At 33.9% G+C, this 22350-nt stretch overlaps 1 protein-coding gene across 1 annotated transcript in view; it reads right to left on the bottom strand.

Annotated features, from left to right (window-relative positions):
* The window catches only part of LOC129745355 (uncharacterized), a 95008-nt gene that overhangs the window by 36922 nt on the left and 35736 nt on the right, over positions 1-22350 (bottom strand). The window contains exons 2-3 of the mRNA XM_055738381.1: positions 593-844; positions 160-286 (exon numbers count right to left, since the gene is read on the bottom strand). Of these exons, the coding sequence (XP_055594356.1) occupies positions 160-286; positions 593-793 (328 nt within the window). The 5' untranslated portion in view covers positions 794-844. The remainder of the gene's footprint in view (positions 1-159; positions 287-592; positions 845-22350) is intronic.

Here is a 22350-nt window from a genome sequence, read left to right as displayed (position 1 = left end):
GGGCTGTAAGTTTCCAGCTGTGAGCATCTGTTTTGGAAAACCCTTCAGCCATTCTTCGTGGACAAATAGCGCTGACGCAGATTATTTCGTCGGTAACAAAACTCAGTACAAATCACTCTCCCCCACCTATAAGGAATAACAAAAAGCACAAACACTCACCAAGTAAATGCCAGGATTGCGTCTGGTGACTTGATATATTATCTGGAAAAAATCCAGCACCTAGTAAAAAGATTCCGAATACTACGAATACGACTCCTATGTGAAGCATGCCGATGCTTGTGACTACCTGTTGCGGATTGCATGAGAAAAAGAGAAAATGGAAAAGAAAAAGCAGAAGAATAGAAAGTGAGGTCCTGAACTTTGCCAAGCCAACGCGTGTTGGCAAAACCAAAACGAGCGGCGCCAACCATCATCATTGAGTGGAATGATGGCAAGAAATCGAAACCGTCAATCAGGACTTGCGGGTTCATGGTTGAACGGCTGAATGACTTTTGTGATTTTCTTGATCCATCAGACGCCAGTCCCAGGGCTCAGGGCTTGTGATTTACCGAAGTGGCTGCTCGTTTTGGTGACAGAAAATCCTGCTACTCACTTTCGTGTCTAAGTTATTGTTGTCGACCGCGTGCACTTTGTGGGGGTGGAACTTCCGGCGGGTGGAGCCATGGGGCGAATGTGTGTCCCCACTTTCGGAGCTCTGTATGCTGTAGCGTCGTTCCCGGACTTTCCGCTGGTTGTCCCGCCGTTTCCGCTGCCGCTTGATGGCCAGGGCCGAGTGGATTCCGACCGCATGCATCTTGCTGCCAAGGTGTCGGAATAGGAGCGCGTATGCTGGAATTGGTTACGTCTGGAAAGGGAGGGAGAAATTAAACGATAACATTGAATTCAAAATGTGGAGTGAGTGAAAAGTTTTGAAATTTCAGTTTAAAAATATTTGATTTAGGGTTGCCACAAAATCTTCAAAGTTTAGAATATTGTCCCTTGCAAATCTACAAGTGGTTCTTAATAAAAATGACAAAAATGATAAAAATGACAAAAATGACAAAAATGACAAAAATGACAAAAATGACAAAAATGACAAAAATGACAAAAATGACAAAAATGACAAAAATGACAAAAATGACAAAAATGACAAAAATGACAAAAATGACAAAAATGACAAAAATGACAAAATGACAAAAATGACAAAAATGACAAAAATGACAGAAATGACAAAAATGACAAAAATGACAAAAATGACAAAAATGACAAAAATGACAAAAATGACAAAAATGACAAAAATGACAAAAATGACAAAAATGACAAAAATGACAAAAATGACAAAAATGACAAAAATGACAAAAATGACAAAAATGACAAAAATGACAAAAATGACAAAAATGACAAAAATGACGAAAATGACAAAAATGACAAAAATGACAAAAATGACAAAAATGACAAAAATGGCAAAAATGACAAAAATGACAAAAATGACAAAAATGACAAAAATGACAAAAATGACAAAAATGACAAAAATGACAAAAATGACAAAAATGACAAAAATGACAAAAATGACAAAAATGACAAAAAAGACAAAAATGACAAAAATGACAAAAATGACAAAAATGACAAAAATGACAAAAACGACAAAAATTACAAAAATGACAAAAATGACAAAAATGACAAAAATGACAAAAATGACAAAAATGACAAAAATGACAAAAATGACAAAAATGACAAAAATGACAAAAATGACAAAAATGACAAAAATGACAAAAATGACAAAAATGACAAAAATGACAAAAATGACAAAAATGACAAAAATGACAAAAATGACAAAAATGACAAAAATGACAAAAATGACAAAAATGACAAAAATGACAAAAATGACAAAAATGACAAAAATGACAAAAATGACAAAAATGACAAAAATGACAAAAATGACAAAAATGACAAAAATGACAAAAATGACAAAAATGACAAAAATGACAAAAATGACAAAAATGACAAAAATGACAAAAATGACAAAAATGACAAAAATGACAAAAATGACAAAAATGACAAAAATGACAAAAATGACAAAAATGACAAAAATGACAAAAATGACAAAAATGACAAAAATGACAAAAATGACAAAAATGACAAAAATGACAAAAATGACAAAAATGACAAAAATGACAAAAATGACAAAAATGACAAAAATGACAAAAATGACAAAAATGACAAAAATGACAAAAATGACAAAAATGACAAAAATGACAAAAATGACAAAAATGACAAAAATGACAAAAATGACAAAAATGACAAAAATGACAAAAATGACAAAAATGACAAAAATGACAAAAATGACAAAAATGACAAAAATGACAAAAATGACAAAAATGACAAAAATGACAAAAATGACAAAAATGACAAAAATGACAAAAATGACAAAAATGACAAAAATGACAAAAATGACAAAAATGACAAAAATGACAAAAATGACAAAAATGACAAAAATGACAAAAATGACAAAAATGACAAAAATGACAAAAATGACAAAAATGACAAAAATGACAAAAATGACAAAAATGACAAAAATGACAAAAATGACAAAAATGACAAAAATGACAAAAATGACAAAAATGACAAAAATGACAAAAATGATAAAAATGACAAAAATGACAAAAATGACAAAAATGACAAAAATGACAAAAATGACCAAAATGACCAAAATGACAAAAATGACAAAAATGTTGAGAACGATGGAAAATAGTAAAACAATACAAAATTACAGTAGTGCTTCCTTTATTTTTTCCCTGTTAATTCATAGACTTTTCTTGAAATAAAACCATGTAGAATATCCATTTGATAGTCTACATCTAATTAAAGTGAATTATCTAGCTTTTATGGGAATTGGAATTTAATAGTCGATATCTTTTATTTCGATTTAAAAAAAAAACTCAAAGAAAAATTCATCGACAAAAATGTTCTGCTAATTTCAAATTTCAATATTTCTACATTAACTAAAAAGTATACCTTTTCGAAAAATATATTGGAATTGGCTCAACTTAGACTTTTAAAGTGTGTTTCTCGAAATTAACTTTATGGGCAGATGATCCTTTGTTTTTCATATGTAGAAAAGCAAAAATCTTAGTCCTTTTTACATATTTTGAGGCAAAGCTAGCAGAATTTCATTTTGATCTTCCAAAATTATCCATTCTTACAATACTAAAGGTTGTCAAATCAGGATTACGTACGCCACCCTTTCAAATAAACAAATTCAGCAAAGAAATCAGAGACACTTATCTCTTTTCAAAAACGCTCATCTTTATATGATTCAAGTTTACTTTTTTAAGAGCAGCTAAACAAGCACAAATAACAATACTAGCATTAGCGTGACGTTTAAATACTCATATCGATAATTACAAATGTTTTTTAAATCCAAATGACGATTTTAAACAATAAAGAGCTAAAGTAAGCAGTTCAATAGCATTTTCATATTATTGAACACCTATATACCATAACATAAACCATAAACATATATCATGAACAAAGACGCTCTAGGCATTTGAACGAAAATTAAGGTCCTGGAAATGGTTTCTGAATGATTTCTTTAAAAGCGTGATAAAATCGAGCGTGAATTTGGCGAGTATTGATAAAATCGAACAGTGAAAAAATCGAAAAACCACTGTAGTAGAGGGTCTAGAGGAATGTGTGAAGGTGAAATTTCATTTGTATTTTGTAGCTCAATCTATTTAGCAATTAATTTAATTTTTGCCCCTAAATGTATGCACCATAATAGTACTTTTTCCGATTATAAATGTTATTGAGAGAAAACGTTAAAAAGCAAGGTAAAAATTCTAAACTAGCATTTGTAAATATTATGAAGGTGTTTTGTATCCTATATGATCAAGAAAACTCGTGAAAACCGTAGAAATTAGAGACTGACCAATAGAGTGCCCCAAATTACCCGACTTTTTAAAAAGTTATGCGCTGCAGGCTAAAATTGATCCTAGGCCTAGTACAAGATCTCATGCCAAATTTGGGCCAGATCGGATCACGGGAAGGGGTCGCTCAACGAGCCTGAAGTTTGTATGGGATTTTGAGACATTTTGTTCGGGAGAAACATGAAAAACCAGTTTTTCATCAATAGCTTTGGTTCCCTTCGGCCGATTTTAAAATTGGTTTTTCTTAAAGCCTAAATTATGACAAATATTTCATCCGAAGATTGCATTTCGATCCGAGTTAACATAAAGAAGTTATAAGGCTTCAAAAATAGGATAACTTTTTTAAGGGTGGTATTCATCACTGTTAATGAGTCGGGGCGGTCGAACATTTCGTCGCCTCATTGACAGTGATGAATACCACCTTAAAATAAGTTAGCCCATTGCTGCAGCCTGATAACTTTTTTATCTTAACTCTTATCGAAACGCTGTCTTCGGATAAAATATTTTTCATATTTTAGGCTTTAAGAAAACCCGTTTTTGAAAGAAATCGGCCAACGGGAACCAAAGTTATTGGTGAATAACTGGTTTTTCATGTTTCTCCCGAAAAAAATGTCTCAAAATCCCATACAAACTTCAGGCTCGTTGAGCGACCCCTTCCCGTGATCCGATCTGGCCCAAATTTGGCATGAGATCTTGTACTAATCCTAGGATCAATTTGAGCCTGTAGCGCAGAACATTTCACAGGTTTTAAATTTCCCATACAAATTTGGGGCAGTCTACTGACCAATGTTACCCCAAAGCATCAGATTCAAAACAGAGACGAAATCGATTTTTAAATCAAATTTAAAGTAGTCTAATAAATTTCTGGTTTAAAAAATGAAACATGCCACATTCCCCTTAACAGAAAAAAATAATCAAAAATATTGAAAAAAGTGATCAATATTACCCAGGATTACGGTAACCAAGAAACGGGGAGTAGGCGACGACTGGATAAAATCGCACGGGTTTTTTTTCGTCTCCAATTAAAAAAAAAATGAATGATTTCTTTGGGAAAGTTTAGAAAATGTGTTATTATGTACTATCAAATAGGAGCTGGATCGGTACAGCTGGAATTTTTGGTGGAAGTGTGATAATCGAAAATTTACCTACAAAAAGGAATCTTTCTCGGAGTAATCATGTGAGCAGAAAGCGTTTTCTTTCCGGTTGAAAAAAACGAGTGTTGCAAATGAATAAACATCCATCGAAATTGGGATTGAAAAGTCGTGTTTCTAAGTCATGGCATACATCAGAGTGAACATATAAATAAATGGGTGTAATTTTGATATTACGAGGAAAGTGGAGAAGAAAAGTTGTACAAATTAAAGAACTATTTCACAAAATGAAAGTTGTGTTCCGGGAATGATGTTGTGAGGAAAATGACTAATCATGTCTAGTGATTTGCTTCAAAGATTTGTCGCTGTTTGCTTGGGAAAGTTCACGAATGATTCGGAAAAAAAATGTGTTTTAAAGTGAAAAACCAACAGCACAGAGCAGTGGTACTTCTAATGATAAATCTACTAAAATACGAAGTGCTTTTATGACATTGGCAGTTTTTTTTTCTTGCATTTTTACATAGCTAGCTATGATGTTTTTTAATAGATTATTTTGAAATAATGTTGTCTGTGGAATGGAGCTGCAGATACCAGATGCGACAGCCATTGCACAGAAAGTAAATAAGTGACGGTATCTTTGTTAACAGTCAGGAAAGATCAGTTGAATTTGCTGAGATTGTTTCATTTTACATACTCAAACAAATTTTGTTATGATAAATCCTATCTGCTTCTGAGCGAAATGTGTATGGAGATTGAGATCTTACTACACGCTTGCGGGTTTCTCTGGAGTAACGAACGAAAAGCTTTTTTTCCGAACGCTTAGTTGGGACATGCTGCGCAAAGATAATTATCTATATATATAAAAAGCAATTTCTGTATGTTTGTTTGTTTGTGTGTTTGTTTGTCCTCTATAGAGTCAGCCGCCTTAAGAGCTAGAGGTCTGAAATTTGGCATGGATGTTCATTAGGACCAGGAATGATGAAAAATGTTTTCAGATTTTCGGATGACCCCTTCTGAAGGGGGTCGTCCATACAAGACAAATATTGTTTTCGCGATATTGACGTTATTTTTCGTCGGATTGTGTCGAAAATTTGTACAAGAATGTTTTGAAAGACGAGCAATTGATTTCATGTGTCAAATTTTGTGTAAGGGGTCAGCCAAAGGGGTCGTCCATATTAACTGTTCGCTGTTTTTGCGATATTGACGTTATTATACATCGTATTCAGATGAAAATTGGTATACGATAGTTTGGGGTGACGTGCAATCGATTTGAGGTATCAAATTCTGTGTGAGGGGCCGGCAAAAGGGGTCGTCCATATCTACTTTTCAATATCTTAGTGATATTGACGTTTTTATACATCGGATTGGGATGAAAATTTGCAAATATGAGTTATAAGGGACAAACAATTGATTCCACTCATCCAAATTACAAACAGGGGTCGGCCAAAGGGGTCGCCCATATTAAATATTCACTGTTTATGCGATATAGAGTTTATTATACATCGGATTCAGATGAAAATTGGAACACGAGAGTTTTGAGGGACGAGCAATGGATTTCAGGTATTAAATTCAGTGTAAGGGGCCAGCAAAGGGGGTCGTCCATATTAACCTTTCAATATTTTCGCAATATCGTCGTTATTTGACATCGGCTTGGCATGAAAATTTGCACACGGTAGTTTTCGAGGTCGGGCAATCGATTTCAGATGTCAAATGTTTTGCCAAGGGTCGTCCATATTAATTAAGTTATCACGTTTTTTAGCAATATTGACGTAATTATGCAATGAATTGCTCGGAAAATTTGCACCCGAGAGTATTAAGGGGAGGGCAATCAATTTCAGATATCAAAGATTGTATAAGAGGTCACAGAAAGAGGTTTAACTTTTTGGCAATAATTGCGTTGTTATGCAACAATCGAGTCGAAATTTACACACGGCGGTTTTTGGCACGGGCAATTGATTCCTGATTTCAAATTTAGAAGCAGACGACATAAAATGCGATCGTCCAATATTTGTGCAATTATTACTTAAAAATGAATTCGAAAGTGCATCTGGCAAACGCTTGGCAATTGACTTCCATGCAAACTGTTCATAACATACTCCAAGTTGAAAGCGAAACGGAGTTCGTATGGGATCAGCTAGTCCTTAATAAATTTTACTCGTCCAGTGAAATCTTTTTTAAAGTAAATAGCTTTTTAAATCAATCAAGACTTACATGTATTCTTGTAAATTCAATTTTAATAAATCTTATTTTACAATTCCTCTACATTATAAGAAAGAATCGAACATACTTGAGGAAAGTAATACATGTTAGATTATAATGTTCATGGATTAAAAAGTAAATGATTTATGGCTAACTTGAAACGTGTTCCTTACATTTAAACGTGCTGATAATTACGGTGAAATTTTTGAAAAATCTATCGAGTTCTAAACAGACCTCGAAAAGTTTTATGTTCTACTAATATTCTTGATTTTCTTTTTTATTTTCAAGAGCGAGATGAGGCGCTTTATCCTTGGTCGATGACCAGAAATGATTGTACACTGAAATCTAAAACAGTTCATCTTAGAAAAATAACCATAGAATCTTAATCTCCTTTTTTTATTTCATAAAATTCTTAAACATGCTTCTGTTCATGTTTTGTTATTTCTGTGTATAAAATAAATCATTTCCAGCCACTGAAGAATGAATCTAGTAATTGATAACGTTAATTAACATTACGCATGCATTTTGAGTTATACGCTTGTGACTTGAACAAAACTCATGTGTATATCTCTGCAAATATTTTAACTTATTTAAATTGAGATTTATAGGTCGGATGTATGGGGATTTGGCCCAAAAAACTGACCTGTGCAAAATTTAAGCTCCATCGGATTTGATTTAGGAGGGTGCCTCAAGTGCTAAAAGTTTTGGGGTTTTGACCCTCAAAAATCACCAAAAGGGGGACCCAAGAAATCGGACAAACAAAGTTTTTAATTTCCATGCCAAATGACTAAGGAATGCATGAAACGTCGAGATCTGGTGGTATCTCAAAATTTCGACTGTCAGGGAAAACCGGTCTTTTTTCGGAAAATCCCTGAACGTCCACTTTAGACAAAAAAATTTTTCCGAGGTATCACCAGATTTCGACGTTTTGTGCTTTTTATGTCGTTTGGCATTGATGCCAAATTAATTTTGAAATTAAAACTTCGATTTTCCTAATTTTTTTGGTTCCCCCTTACGAGATGTTTTCCTTAACATTTTTAATTTATTTTTTATTAGATCGAAAAATCCGGGGTAGTCGAATCTCATTGCTCCTCCTTTAGTATAGCTCTGTGATTGGGTCAAATGATGTGCAAAATAACCACGAGTCGGTCCTTTTGCTGTGAAACCTTGAAAAGCTGTGCAATACCCCCCAATTTAATAGTTCAACAAATTGCAACGGACAAAGTGCTTATCAAGCAGGGTTACCCCAATTACCGGCCAATGAGTTCATCATTGCTGCCTAATCTTTTGAACGCTCCCCGATTACCTCCTGCCCGATTCTGTAGAAAGGCGAAACGGCACCGGTGGGAATAAACCCCTACCCTGGTGTGGTGGGAAAAGCGAAAGAAAACATTCCATAAAAGTATAAATGAAGGGAAGAATCCCAACTGAACACCCCCCTCCTCCGCCTAAACCCACCCACACAGCTACTTGACAACACAGTCAAAATGGTTTCCAGTTTCCGTCCCGTAAGCGTAGCCGTCGTGTACATAAGGTAAAGTACCGAAATTGACCTTTCACCTTAACGCTTGAGCTGCTGCCGCCCGGTGTAATTTTGGAGGTAAGCCACGCGCTACGTTTGTTTCCCCCACTCGAAGATGTGCCCTTTTTCAACCCCGGCCGGGTACACGATCGCGTGGGAAAATTGTTTTATGATGAAATGCGTCCTGTGTGCGTGTGTTGATTTTCTCAGCAATCTTTTTAAGAAATGTTTTCTCAGGTGTTTGAGTTTTCAATTATTTTACCTTGAAAAATGAACTCATACATGGTCAACACTGTGCCAAACTTTCACTAACTATACATTAGGAAAAAAAAAATAACAACAGTTGTTTTTCTCTTTTTTTGTCATGATGAATTAGTAATTTTTTGTAACTTTTGTCATAATTTTCATTTTTCGAATTTATGCAATATTTTATTTTTTGTCAGGATCAACTTTTCCTATTCCTCACTACTGTATTTTTGTTCAAAACTCTGTTTTAAATTGTTGCAGGTCATCGCGTAAACTGAGAATGCGTTTTTAATTATTTACGTTTTAAATAACTGGACTATCCTAGTCAGTTTGAATTTGATCCATTAGTATGATTTCATATTTATGTATTTGGATCATGGTAATCTTTTTTTAAAGCGTTTGAAAATTTTAATAAATGTACGCCAGGTCCGGCAAGAACACAGCGTTTTCGGCTTAATTTTATTTCTTGATAAACTACGCAACTTCTGGCAGGCACTTCATGCTTTCAAATTCTTCTTTCACGACCAGTCCGTAACGAAAGAAGAGTGAGTTTTACAGGCTGCCCCTACTGATTGTTTGCTTTGATTCGGCCTTCCGGTGGAAAAAGATGGATTGGATTAGGAAGCGAAGATTTCTTGAAGGCGGCTGCTGTTGATTGTTTGTTTTGATTTGGCCTTCCGGTGGAAAAAGACAAATTGGCTTAGGAAGCGCGGATTTTATAAGCTGCTGCTCCTGATTATTTACTATGATTTGGCCTTCTGGTGAATTTGCTCTAAGGCTGATGTCAAGCTGAGGCGACAAGCATCGCTTTGCGTTATAAATTCCAATAAGAAAGCAATGCAACGCATTGGTATGTCATGCTGGCGCTCCATGGCTCTTTCAAAATTCACTACAAATTATCACTTCTCTACATCGGATAATGCTTGGAATCGTATCCTTTCTTTAGGGAGCAATCAAAAACTCATCAGATCATGATCCGGATTGTGAAAATGCCGCCGAAATTTCAACTGACAAAATTCTTTGTTTTTTTGCGGGAACTAAGAATTTATGAAAATTTTCTCGTCGATTCAGATATTATTTAGTTTATTATCACAAATTTGGAAGGATCTACGAACTATTGTGGTTAAAACCCGAAATCACTGCTTTAAACCGAGAAAAAAGAACATTCCCATAGGATTTTCTACTTGTCGCGCTTCAAAACACCCTGGTATCAGCTTCGTCGCGCTTTCCAATGCGCTCAGCATGACAGGTCTGCGCTTTTTCCATGGAGATCAAATGAGAGCAGGTATGTCGTATGAACGTGTTGCGCTGCTTGTCGCCTTAGCTTGACATCAGCCTAAGAATGTTTTCGGATTGTTTCAGCTCTGGTAAACAACGACAGCGCGACAGTAGAAACACAGATTAGGAAAGCCTGTGCTCCTCTGTTGAGAATGGATTGTAGAATCAAGAGGAAGGATATTTGAAAAAAAAAACCAACAGCTTTTGATTAGAATGGAACGAAGAATAAAGATGAAGGAAATTAGGTGAATAAAATCTTGTTTAGATAAAAGAAAACAAAAATTGTTAAGTAAAAATTTGCAGTTGCGAATAGAGTTAAGAAGGAATGTAGAGAAGGGATGAAGGATATTCAGAAAATAAATCGAACTGAATAAAAATAAAATAATAGTTGTATTCGGCAACACTGAAGTTAATGAAATAAAAAAAATTTCTATGGCAACATTTGTTGTTTTGGTAACCTTTGTTGTTTTGGCAACACTAAGCAAAACAAGTCACTCAAGCCTAGTCCACACTAGGCAACTTGGACTGCGATTTCGGTTGCTGAGACTTGACTTTGTTTACAATTGCATCTCGTCTCGTCTCAAGTCTCCCCACAAGTATGGGAGACCTTCAGCAACCAAGATGTAAACATAAACAAGTCTCAGCAACCGAAATCGCAGTCCAAGTTGCCTAGTGTGGACTAGGCTTCATTGATCGATTCTTGTGAACCAAAGACGTGTCTTAGTGAATCTTTGAATTGAAAATCGTAGATCATGAAATCACGACAATAGGGTAGTTGGCAGAAGAGAGACATGTCCAACTCATTGTGCATTTTAAATGCATATTTGTCCGCCATTTCGAATGTTCCGTCTAACTGCCGGAAAGTCACTCACAGAGCCGCAGTTCTTTTGCAAATCTTATAGGGGGAAGTGTTCCTAAATGCGTATGTTGGGTAATATGCGCATACAGCCGATTGAGGATATGGCTGAAGATTCAACGTATCTAATCAGCGCAGTTTGAGGGTAATACGCTATTGAAACATGGCATGAAGAAATTTGATGGTTATATATTGCCAAAAAAAATAAAAAATTCAAACAAAATTTGTGTCAGTTTTGTTATAATATATTGAACTTTAATTATCGTGCGTACAGATTATGTGAACAAAAATTTCAATGGTTTTTCTTTCTTATTCATCTGGAAATCAGAAATTCAACAAATTGAAGCTTTTGGCAAAGTTGTAAATGATAAGATATTGGAATAAGAGACAGGTTCTGAATGCCCATATCAAGGCAGGTTAAATGCCTATATCAAGAAAAATAGATTAGTTTTATAAATTTTTTACTTTTTTATCATTTAAACATTAAATCTACGCTCAAATCACTACCTTACAGCGAAAAAAGAAGAGCTTCTTACTGATCCGATAAAAATACGATATGGACAAAATATTACCATGAAATGTGGCCATATGGCATACCTAACTATGTTTTATGTAAAAGAACTAGTGATGTAAAAATTTCACCAAAATTTCAGCCTTGACGTATGCTAAACATCCGTTTCTACCATTTTAAATTAAATAATATCAAAATATTGCAAGTCTTAATGAAATATAGCTTAAAACATAAATATGCGCATTTAGCCCGCCAGTTTTGGAAATCGGCTATTTTGACTTATTTTACTATAAAATTATTTTCACAAAAACTGTTAGAGATTTTAACAGAAAAATTGCTCTAACGTATACAAAACAGATGTTCGCTCATGTGTATATAGTTTTCAGACTCCTATCTATTGGAATATGGGAGAAAATGAGTGCTTTCCTTAATATGCGCATATAGCCCGCCTCTCCCCTATATAAAAATGGAGGCGTTTTCTTTGTAACAACATCACGTATGAATGGTCGGTCGGAATGAAGTGAAATTTGGTATCCGAGGGTTTTTTGGGTCAGAGATGGTTTGTATAATAGTTTCAACAATCTCACTTTTTATGAAAGGGGGGTCCCCATACAAAGTTATCTCTTCTTCACATCTTATAAAGCTTAGTTCTTTTAGAAATGGGACACTTTCATTTGCTAATAGCTCGTTACCTAGTTATTGGATATTGAAAATTTTGACAGCATTTTGTTGCCTGTAAAAAGTACTATTCGACCTATTTTTTTCAAAATTAAAAATTAATGCGTTTTTGAGATATGTACGATGCAAGAGAAAAAGAAAAAAATAATTTTGCACAGTTTCCTTGAAAATACGTCATTATCAAATTGATGGCTGACAAAACCGTTGATTATTCAAGGAATTACTGAGTTTTTGTGGTGGATAAGTATGCAAACACTGTCAATAATGTCCACAAAGTTCAAATCAAGCATTGGAGAGAAGCGCATGATCGGCAACAACGGTTAAGGATCATCAAGGAAGTCAAGTTTCATACCAGCATTTTTAATTTTCAATAAACGAAAAACTAAGGGTAGATCGCTGAAATGTCAAAAACAATTTTCTCCGATAAGCTGAAAGTGTTGCCTAGTGATGACTCATTGAAATCCAACCTCAAACAAACATTTTTTGATAGTTCCAAAGCTCTTAAGCTGTAAAACCGGTACCGAAAAAAAAACGTTCAAAAATGTGGTCAAAAATAATCAAATTTGTTCATTTCGAAACAACTGTATCCACTAAAATGCTTCCAGTTTCCAGTTTCCAGAGAAGTATTGGACAAAAAAGTATCAGAAATTGAAGAAGGAGGGTGAAGCCACCTAAAATATAGATTTTACGAAGTATAAGTTGGAGAAACTGATCAATACCATGACTGAAAAAAGTGTGCGCCAGCCAATGGGAGATACCAAGAATAAAGTAGAAATTTCTTTAACAAAAAACGGTAAATATTTTTTTTCAAATTTTTTCATGAAAGATCATAACATTACCTTCTTTTTCTCCATAGAAAGTATTTCGTTCAAACGAATGGTTTTTTAGATACAGGCATTCGTAACTGTCCCATTTCTAAAAGAACTAAGCTTTATATAAAAATGGAGGCATTTTCTTTGTAACAACATCACGTATGAATGGTCGGTCGGAATGATGTGAAATTTGGTATCTGAGGGGTTTTTGGGTCAGATATGGTTTGTATAATAGTTTCAAAGATCTCACTTTTTATGAAAGGTTTTCCCAATACAAATTCAACTTTATTTGTTACGATTTTCATAAGATTCTATTCACGAGAACGATGCAGTTAAGGACGTGTAGATAAAATTAATCATTTATTACGATTTATACTTAAGAAGGTAAAACGAAGTTTACCGGGTCAGCTAGTAAGCTTATATTATTAGCTTCCATCTCGGATGTTGGTTGAGTGTTGGTTGACAAAAATCTGGATGCAAGATGCTAATCTTACAACCTGGTTTGGCTTGACCTGCGGTGAAAGGGCAACGATCTACACTGTGTTACACTGCTCTGACCTTGAACGGCTCCTGGGTTGTTTCAGTGCTGGCTGCGAACAATGGTTGACTCGCTTAGTAGCGTGGAGCTCCCGTTGCTCCTCCGAAACGTTTCGCTTCCGACGGATCGGGTGCTCTCTAGTGTGACGGGAATAAGAAGCAGCGGGTGTTATGTAGTCAAGAATTGGTTCAGCTGCGAAAGATATGTGCCTTCATTGGACACAAAGAGCATTACAACACGCACGGATAACATAGGCACGCACAAGTATCTTGCTACTTGAGATTGTCACGAAGAATCTCTAATTAACACGCACTTTTCTGATTTACCTCTTTGGACTAAAATCAGAAAACATTATATGAAATTTCGGAAAACCCTAACCGCACTTCAAAATACTTCAAATTGGACCCAATAAATCATGGCCCACACGCACATCCACTGCTGATCACGCTCAAGAAACGTTTGATCGTCTCCTTTTGAGCTCTCAGTATAGGGAAGGTGACCTTGCTACGGACGCCCTCGACGGAAGTTCGTTATTCCCGAGAGTTCTAAGGAATTATTTTAGAATCTCGACAAATTCATGAGAATTGCAGTAGTTTATTAGTTCTAGCTGAAACAATTCGATGATATGTTCGAGATCGATGAATGACGGACAAATTTGGTCTACTTAAAGGCGGAGAATGAATATCGAATTTTCGAATATCAGGACTGCTACACCATAATTCAGACAAGTTATCTTTACAGTTTATTTGTTAAAAAAGGAACGATCTTGTGAGAAGGAACGTAAAACAAGGAACGTTTTTCTTCACAAAAAGTCGAATTCCATTTGAATTCCGAACTCACATCCACCCCATCCACCCTACTAAACCATACAACCGCTAGCTTTCATTTACTTCCATCCGAATGTGTATCTACGGCCTCTACACACCCGCAAAACCAAAACTCAACTTCAGAAAGCTTTTTCCTACAAAGTTTTTCGAGCATATCAGGACCAGAACCAGAAGACAAAAAAAACACTCATTTCCACTCGGGACAACATGCGCATGCTTATGCTTTTTTCATGCGGCGACGACGGCTCCGGTGCAAGAAAGATATGGTTTGTTATGTTCCCTCTGATGCCGCGAAAGCCGCTGGCTGGCTCTTGTGTTGTGTTGTATTGTGGATTGTGGTGTTGGTGTTGTTTTTCTACCGAGATCCTTTCCTGTCGGCTTCGGGAAAAACAAAGGCGGAAAAAAGATGCCGTTTACCCGAAAGCTTTCTTCCCTTATCGGATTGTTTAGGTTGGCCTTTTTTCGAGCGAAATCTGAATAATGTATGACAGTAGGTAAATAGTGGATGTTAATATTGTTATTCTGTTGCAACAAAGAGGCTGAAGGAACGGCTTGCACTTGGACCGGACGCCCTTGCCGATGGCGTAGTACATACATACATGGTGGTTTGCTGGCTGGATAACATTTTCAATTGCAGATACCTATAAATAATTGGGCAGTACCGCCTGTTGTTTTTGGTGCAAAGCGAAACGAGCAGTGATTATGAATGTGTAAAGACCGGGTTGTTGCCATAATGAAACCTAAATTTATTCATAGTTAAATTTTTAAGTTTGAGCAGCAGAGCGAAGAGAATCTCTTATGAAGTTCTGAAGTAATTAACTCAGTGTTAAGGGGGGGTAGAGTCTAACACTTTCAAAAAATCGATTTTTTTATTTTTTTATTTTCTTATTGTAAAACATTTCAAGAATGTTGTGTCAAACTTTCAAATCAATTGAAGCAAAACTGTAGAAATTATAGGCCTTTATCTCCTCCTATCTAATACTGCAAGAAAGCAAGAGCAGAAACTTCAAACGCGTTTTTCTCGAAAGCACATTTTTAAAGTCCGTGGACATCGTCATTTGAAAACTACTTATCCGATTCTTTTCAAATTTGGAGCATATTTTCTACATATAAAATACCAGACCCCAACGTTTTTATTTTTTTGTTTTTTTTTACTTTGGAAAGATTTTACAGGTGAAAAATGGCGGATTTTTTCGTGAAAAACCGTAGTTTTTACTTCAAGCAGCCATAAAAATTTCATAAAAAAATTTTTAAGTTAAATAAAAACGTTGGGGTTCAGAAAAACATCTATTAAAAATATTTTGCTCTGATTTTTTGACTTCAGATGATTCTGTGCTGAGATACAGTGTCCACCGCAAATCCTGTTTTCTAAAAGGCATCCTCGAAAGTGCTCCATCACCGGCTCATTTTTCAATATTTTTCTACGAAAAAATTACTAAATGTTCTTTTAACAATGTATTGTATAATGCAAAAAATTTGAATACATTTGTTTGAACGACAGCTCTAGAAAAAAATCGTGAAAATGGTGTTTTTTTATACCCGTTAGACCCTACCCCCCCCCCTTAAACAAAAACAAAAAATAGTAGGTATACGTAATTGGTTTAGCCGGTTCAAATTAAGGAATCTCTTAAAATGGTTTGGCGTTTTTTTTTTATTTTAGAGAATTCCGCTGAAATTTGTAAAAAGTTTTTTTAAGCAATTGATAATTCTAATATTTCAAAATTATGTAAAGGAAAATTGGAATCATATCTTATTCAAACTGATTTTTGATAGATTTGTCCTACGTTTTGAAAATATGAGGGTTTAATTAATTACAATAAATAATCTTCTCATGTAGAAATCATAGTGTAAAGGAAATTTGATGAAAATCATTTGAAGTTTTGTTTTTGATCTATAGCATTAGTTCATTGATTATGTAGGAAAAACACCCATCCTGTCTTTTTAGGAAAACGTCTGCACTGAAATAGATTATAAATCAATACTTCATTGGGTCGTGTTTGAGTTCCTAATGAAAAAAAAAAATAGATTATATACATAACTATTAAAGCTTTATAATATTTTAACTGATTTTGTATGGAATTTGCTGTTTTAAAAAGACAACATCTAGTCCTCAATTTTCTTTTTTTTTTTCAAATTTGATGGAAATGACTTGAAAACTGGTCGAGCTGTACCATAGCATGGAGAATATTTCGTGTCGTATATTAAATTGATTTCGTATGGGAGCTCCCATATTGAGAGTGGAAGGGTTCTTACAATGTGAAAAACATCTCGTTACCGTCAACTGGGGCAACATGCAACAATTTTCAACTTCAATAGCTTCTAAAAAACTTATGTTCACAGTTAATCGTATCCTTTATGCATCAAAAGTTTTAAGGATGCTGGGACATCAAATTGGCGTAGTTAAAAAAAATATTGGTTTCTTTAGTTATTTTTAATTTTCTAAAAACATGCGATTTTCACCCTTCTTAGAAAATGGGGTAACTTGCAACAAACTTTGTTTTTAATGAAAAATCTTATGAACACGTACGAAAATTCATAATTTTTAATATATTTGCGATGTCTTAAAGACCATTACGCATGACAACACCAATTGCAGTAGTTTTTGGGTCTGTAAAAACAAATTTTCACATTTTTTCTGAAATTAAGGATGCTGCATACATTTAGGGGTTAAATAATACTACGAAAAATTCTAAAAGCTGAAATCATAAAAATAAATGTTTGGATGAATGAAATTTAAATGTTTACAAACGCGTGATTCAAAACATTCATATTCCAACACTTGGAAACGAGATTTACAAGGTATTTCTTTGATTTGCATTTTGTTGCATTTAACCCCAGACACCTAACTGAATATTAAAAATATTCATTTAGAAAAATTGGGTGATTGTTCGAAAAATATTTTTACACCAACAATGTTGGTATAATATGAGGAAACCTGTAAAAAGTTTGTAGGTAATTTTATCAAGCCGATCCGTCATACTGGGTAAAGTTTTTTTCAGCATCAAAAATGTTAAAATTTGTACATTTATTGCTCGATTTTTCAAATTTTACATAAAAATAAAAAACTTAAGACAACTAGCTTAAGATGCGAGAAATTAAGTCATAATCATTTTGTTATCATTAAAAGATAACTTTATTACAATACATTAAATTAAAAATTGATTCAATGTAGTGTTATATAAATGTTGCATCGAACCCCGCTGTTGCATGATGCCCCGTTTGACGGTATGTCAAAACTCTCTTGTGTTCAAAATTTGATGTATATCAGCTAACTGCAGTGAGCGAAACAAGAATAGTACCACTATGTTTTTTGCATCCGTGAATGATTGAAAATCATCTAAATTTTTCTTCTACAATTTGTTTTAAATTTTTCAACGGATAAATCAAGCATAAGTTAGCTTTTTCTGGATTAAACAATTGGTGTTGAGAACCAAAAAAATGAAAAAAGTGCGAAATAAGAGTAGTACCACTTATGTTTTCTTACAAGAATCAAGATAATTTTTTAAAACTCATTGTGGAAAAGTGAATAATAAAGTTTCTACGAACTATTTGAAAAGATCCATAACTACATTTCCCGGCATTTTCTTGTACTCTAAGGAATTTTAAAGTGATTTTTAAGAGATTTTCCTCTAGCACTAAGGAATTTTACATTCCAGTTTCAAAAATTTATCAATTTTCATTTACATCAAATAACAATAAACGTTCTAGATTAATTTTTAATTAGAAAAAAAGGTTGGAATTAAAAAAAAAATTCCAGTAAACCACACTTTTTCCACGTTCAAGTCGTAGATGGCAGCACTCTCTTACAGTTTAAACCAAATTAAGTCTCAAAAATGATTTTCCGGGTTTACTTAGTCGCACTTCACATTTTGAGGTATTTTTTCAATACAGTTTTGTTGAAGTTCATCCTGAAGGAAGCTTTTCTGGATTTTCAAAAACTCACCAGCAAAGGTATAAACCACCTTCGAAGTTTCTGCTCATCTCAACTTCCTTGTCAACTGCAAAACATTCCAATAATACTGAAGGCTATTAAGTTCCATCGAAAAAAAAAACAACATTATTCTGATTATCGGACCAAGAAATTCACTTTTAGTGAGATTTATGCAATTCTAATTATTCAAATAAGTGATCTTATTTCTAGACCAAAATCATTCAGCACACCTCAATTGATCCCAAATATTCGAAAATTGGTATCAATTACGATTAACAGCAAAAAAGTGCTGCCATATACGACTTTAAACTGAAAAATAGTGTTTGACGGATTTAAAAAATAAATATTTTTGAACTAAGACCCTGTGTTTTGGATTCAAATTCATCCTAAAATCTATGTTTCATCATTTCACATTTCTTCCTCGAAAAAAAAAAATCGTTTAACATCATGATAATGTGAATGTTAAGCAGTTTGATAAAGTAGTACAGCTGAAATGTCAGATTCCTTAGTGCTAGAGGAAAATATCTCAAAAACCCCTATAAAAGTGTTGGGATACTATGAAACGCCTTTAAAGGCAGTTATCTAAGCAAATAAATCGTAGAAGCATTATTATTCACTTTCCACAGTAAATATTGAGAAATAATCTTGATTTTTGCAGAAAAAACCTAAATGGTACTATTTAATCTTATTTAGCACCTTTTTTTTCATATTGTTGATTCTCAACGCCAATTGCTTCTTCCAAAAAAAAAAGTAAACTTATGCTTGATTTGCTCACTGAATTGTTCGAATTTTGTGTGGGTGGAGAGGGGTGGGGGGCTAATTATGTACAAAATTATTTAGTTTTTTATACTATCAGCTTCAATAAGTATGTCTACAATATTTTAATTCTAGAAAGTAACCAAAAATGAATTAATGGTTTCCTTTTTCATTTCAAGATTTTGCAATGGGGGCAAAATATTACTTGAATCACTCTGCTTACAGTTATATAAATCTAGGAAAAAAATGAACTATAAAATCAGAATTAAAACATAAAATATAACAGGCAAGGTTAGGTTGCCAGATAGCCCAGTTTTATCCGGGTTTGCCCGGATATTTAATGAAAAATTTGGGAAAAGTCCGGCCTGACCCGGTTGCCCAGATTTCATTGAAAAATGCCCAGATTTATTCACTTTATTTGTTAAATCAAATAAAAAATTTCAAATTGAATTGTATTTTTTTTAATTTATGGCTCGAAAACGAAATTTTTTGAGCAAGTATTATTAAAATATTCATGAAAGGTTTTTGGAAGCCTTAAATACAGTGTTTTCGTCAATTTTTTTCAATTTTTTTTTGTGCTTGATTTTTGTTGAGTAATCTCTAGGTTTTTACTAAATTTGGACTAAGATAAGGGCCCCTTTGAAATAATATCTCGAAAATATCACTATAATAGAAGTTTGGGGAGCCCTCTTGAGTAAAAATTTCAGAGTTTTTTCCGCAGTTTTGTTGGCTGAGCAAATAAGCACAAATTGTTCCAAAATATGAAAAAATCTGGGCATTTGATGTCTGATTTTTTAACAAAAAAATCTGACAAATCTAAGCAAACTCCAGTTTTTATTTTAAAAAAAGTATAGAAAAGTGACGAAAAACACCTTAAATTTTCATTTTTTTTTCTCAAAACACATCAGCAGCGTTCAAACCATTCTTTAAACTTCCAAAAAACAATGTATATTAAAGCTTATGGCATATCGGCAAATTATAATTCTAATAAGAGAGCGATTAAGACAGAAATGAAAAATTGTTTGGTGGAAAGGTCAAAGCTAGAGCGCTTTGAGTAGAAGAAACGAATAGATGGGGAAAATGTGAGCTAGGACATAGTGTTATCGACAGCTTTAAACTACTTGTCCGATTCTTTGCCCAGCACCAGCTGTTTGTTTGTCTATTTGTCTGAGATTACAATGTCCTAGCTCACATTGCACCTGCTTGTTATTTGTGGTAAGTGACAAATTATAATTTACTGATATGCCATAAACTTAAATAAGAATATATCCCAGCGGCGATCAAAATAACATAACAAATAAAAATTTAGGGAAAGATAGTAGTTTTCTATTTGAGCCAGACAATAGTTTGTTTTACTTGTCCACTTTACTTTGAAAACCAGGGCATATGCATTGCGCATTGGTGAGATTCCAATTTGATGATGGTGCTGCACTGTTTTGACAGCAAGCATCGTGCAAGCATCGATCTGTATTTTAGCGATGAATTGAACGATCGATGATCGGGTAGGTCCAGTAGCAATCAATAACGAAACCCGACCGCTGTACGTTCAGGTGCGAAGTGCAATCAGAAACATTCATTGAAAATGAGTGATTTTCGGAACACTGGAACCAAATATGACATGGGAAATCATTTGGGTACGAAAAATGGTTCTATGATTATTACAAACACCATCCCTTTTCCAGTGTATAGAAGTAATCAAGCAAAAAAAAATCAAATCTGACATGGGAAGGTATTTGATTACAAGAAATGTTTTTATGGAATTTTACAGACCCTTCTGTCTTGCAGTGTAGAAAGCGGAGGGATGGAGGGGGTTTCATTTAAATGTTGATATATGGCCTAAAACTTATCAAGTTTTTGAATACGAAAAAATGGGATCCCTACCTCTTTCCAGCATTTGCGGATTGTAAGGGGAAAGAGGGGCTTCCCTAAGATTTTTTGGCATAAACCAAGCTTACTACAAAAACCAAATTTAAATATCTCTTAAAAATTCATTTATTTTCGGAAGGTGTTGCAACGCACACCGGGTCAGCTAGTTGTAAAATAAATGTTTGCTTTTCGATCTTCTCTAACATTTGCGTTGTTACATTCATACATTCTAAGTTTGGAAAAATCGAACAACTACTTTTTGTGGTTGCTTAAATTGGACAAAACAACAATACTGAGTTCCTCTATTGAATTTTTTTAATGCATTTCATGCATGTACTTTCTATTTGAAATTATCTTGTATTAACTAAATCAAATATCCTGAATTCAGCGTATCATTTCTTACTTGACCGTTTTTAAATTATTTAAATTATAGAATCACTCTCATAGTTGAAAAGCGAATTTCATGGAGTTTCAATGATAAGAAATTGAAATTAACATTTGGGCTAAATTGTGCATTTTCTGCTTTGGCTAAGATTTCAAATTTGATTCTCAATTTTGAGTTTGAATTTCATTTGTTATTTGTTTCTCAAATCTTGATTTAAAATTATGATTTTTATATCAGACACTGAATTATGATTTTTAAAATGAAGTCCGATGTTAGGTTTTGAACCTTACTTTTGAACGATTATGTTTGTATCTTTTTGTAATTTGATTTGATTTCTTTTGTTTTCAATTTTCAATTTTGGATTCTTAGTCTGAAACTTTAATGTTACTCCCTTATTACCATCCATGGAAACATTTATTTTATTTTGTTTGAAGATACCAAACAACATTGTTATTTGAATGCAATATGCTGAACTCATTTCCAGATCCTATTTTCTGGGTGTGCATATGAAAAAAAAATGATTCATAGGGGCCCCCCAAAGAATATTTTTTTTGTAACCACTTGTTTGTGAACGTCATGAAGTAGTATCGAAACTTCTAAGTATTCTCAATTTTATGAAAATCATTTGAAATTTGAAGCATTTCGCGTAGGACTTGATGGCACTGCAGATTTTTCGAACACCACTGCTATAAGTTATACACTAATATCGCAATTGATATCGCTTTTTTGTGTAAAATTTGACACATTTTGAGCTTAAATTGGTCAACACATTTTCAGTGTTCGAGGGTCGAACACTCAAAACTGTTATACAGAATAAGAAAACGTCGGCGTGTAAGTTTCACACATCTCGTTCGGAATGTGGAACTTAAAATTTTCACAGATTTTCTGTAGCGATGAGGGTTGATACTTATAAAAAAAATCAAAAAAGTTTTGATGGAATGTATAGTAA

The sequence above is a fragment of the Uranotaenia lowii genome, chromosome 2 (genome assembly GCF_029784155.1).
Source record: "Uranotaenia lowii strain MFRU-FL chromosome 2, ASM2978415v1, whole genome shotgun sequence".
Classification (NCBI taxonomy): domain Eukaryota; kingdom Metazoa; phylum Arthropoda; class Insecta; order Diptera; family Culicidae; genus Uranotaenia; species Uranotaenia lowii.
The sequence above is the reverse complement of the archived record's forward strand: the minus strand, read 5'-3'. Positions and strand labels throughout refer to the sequence as shown.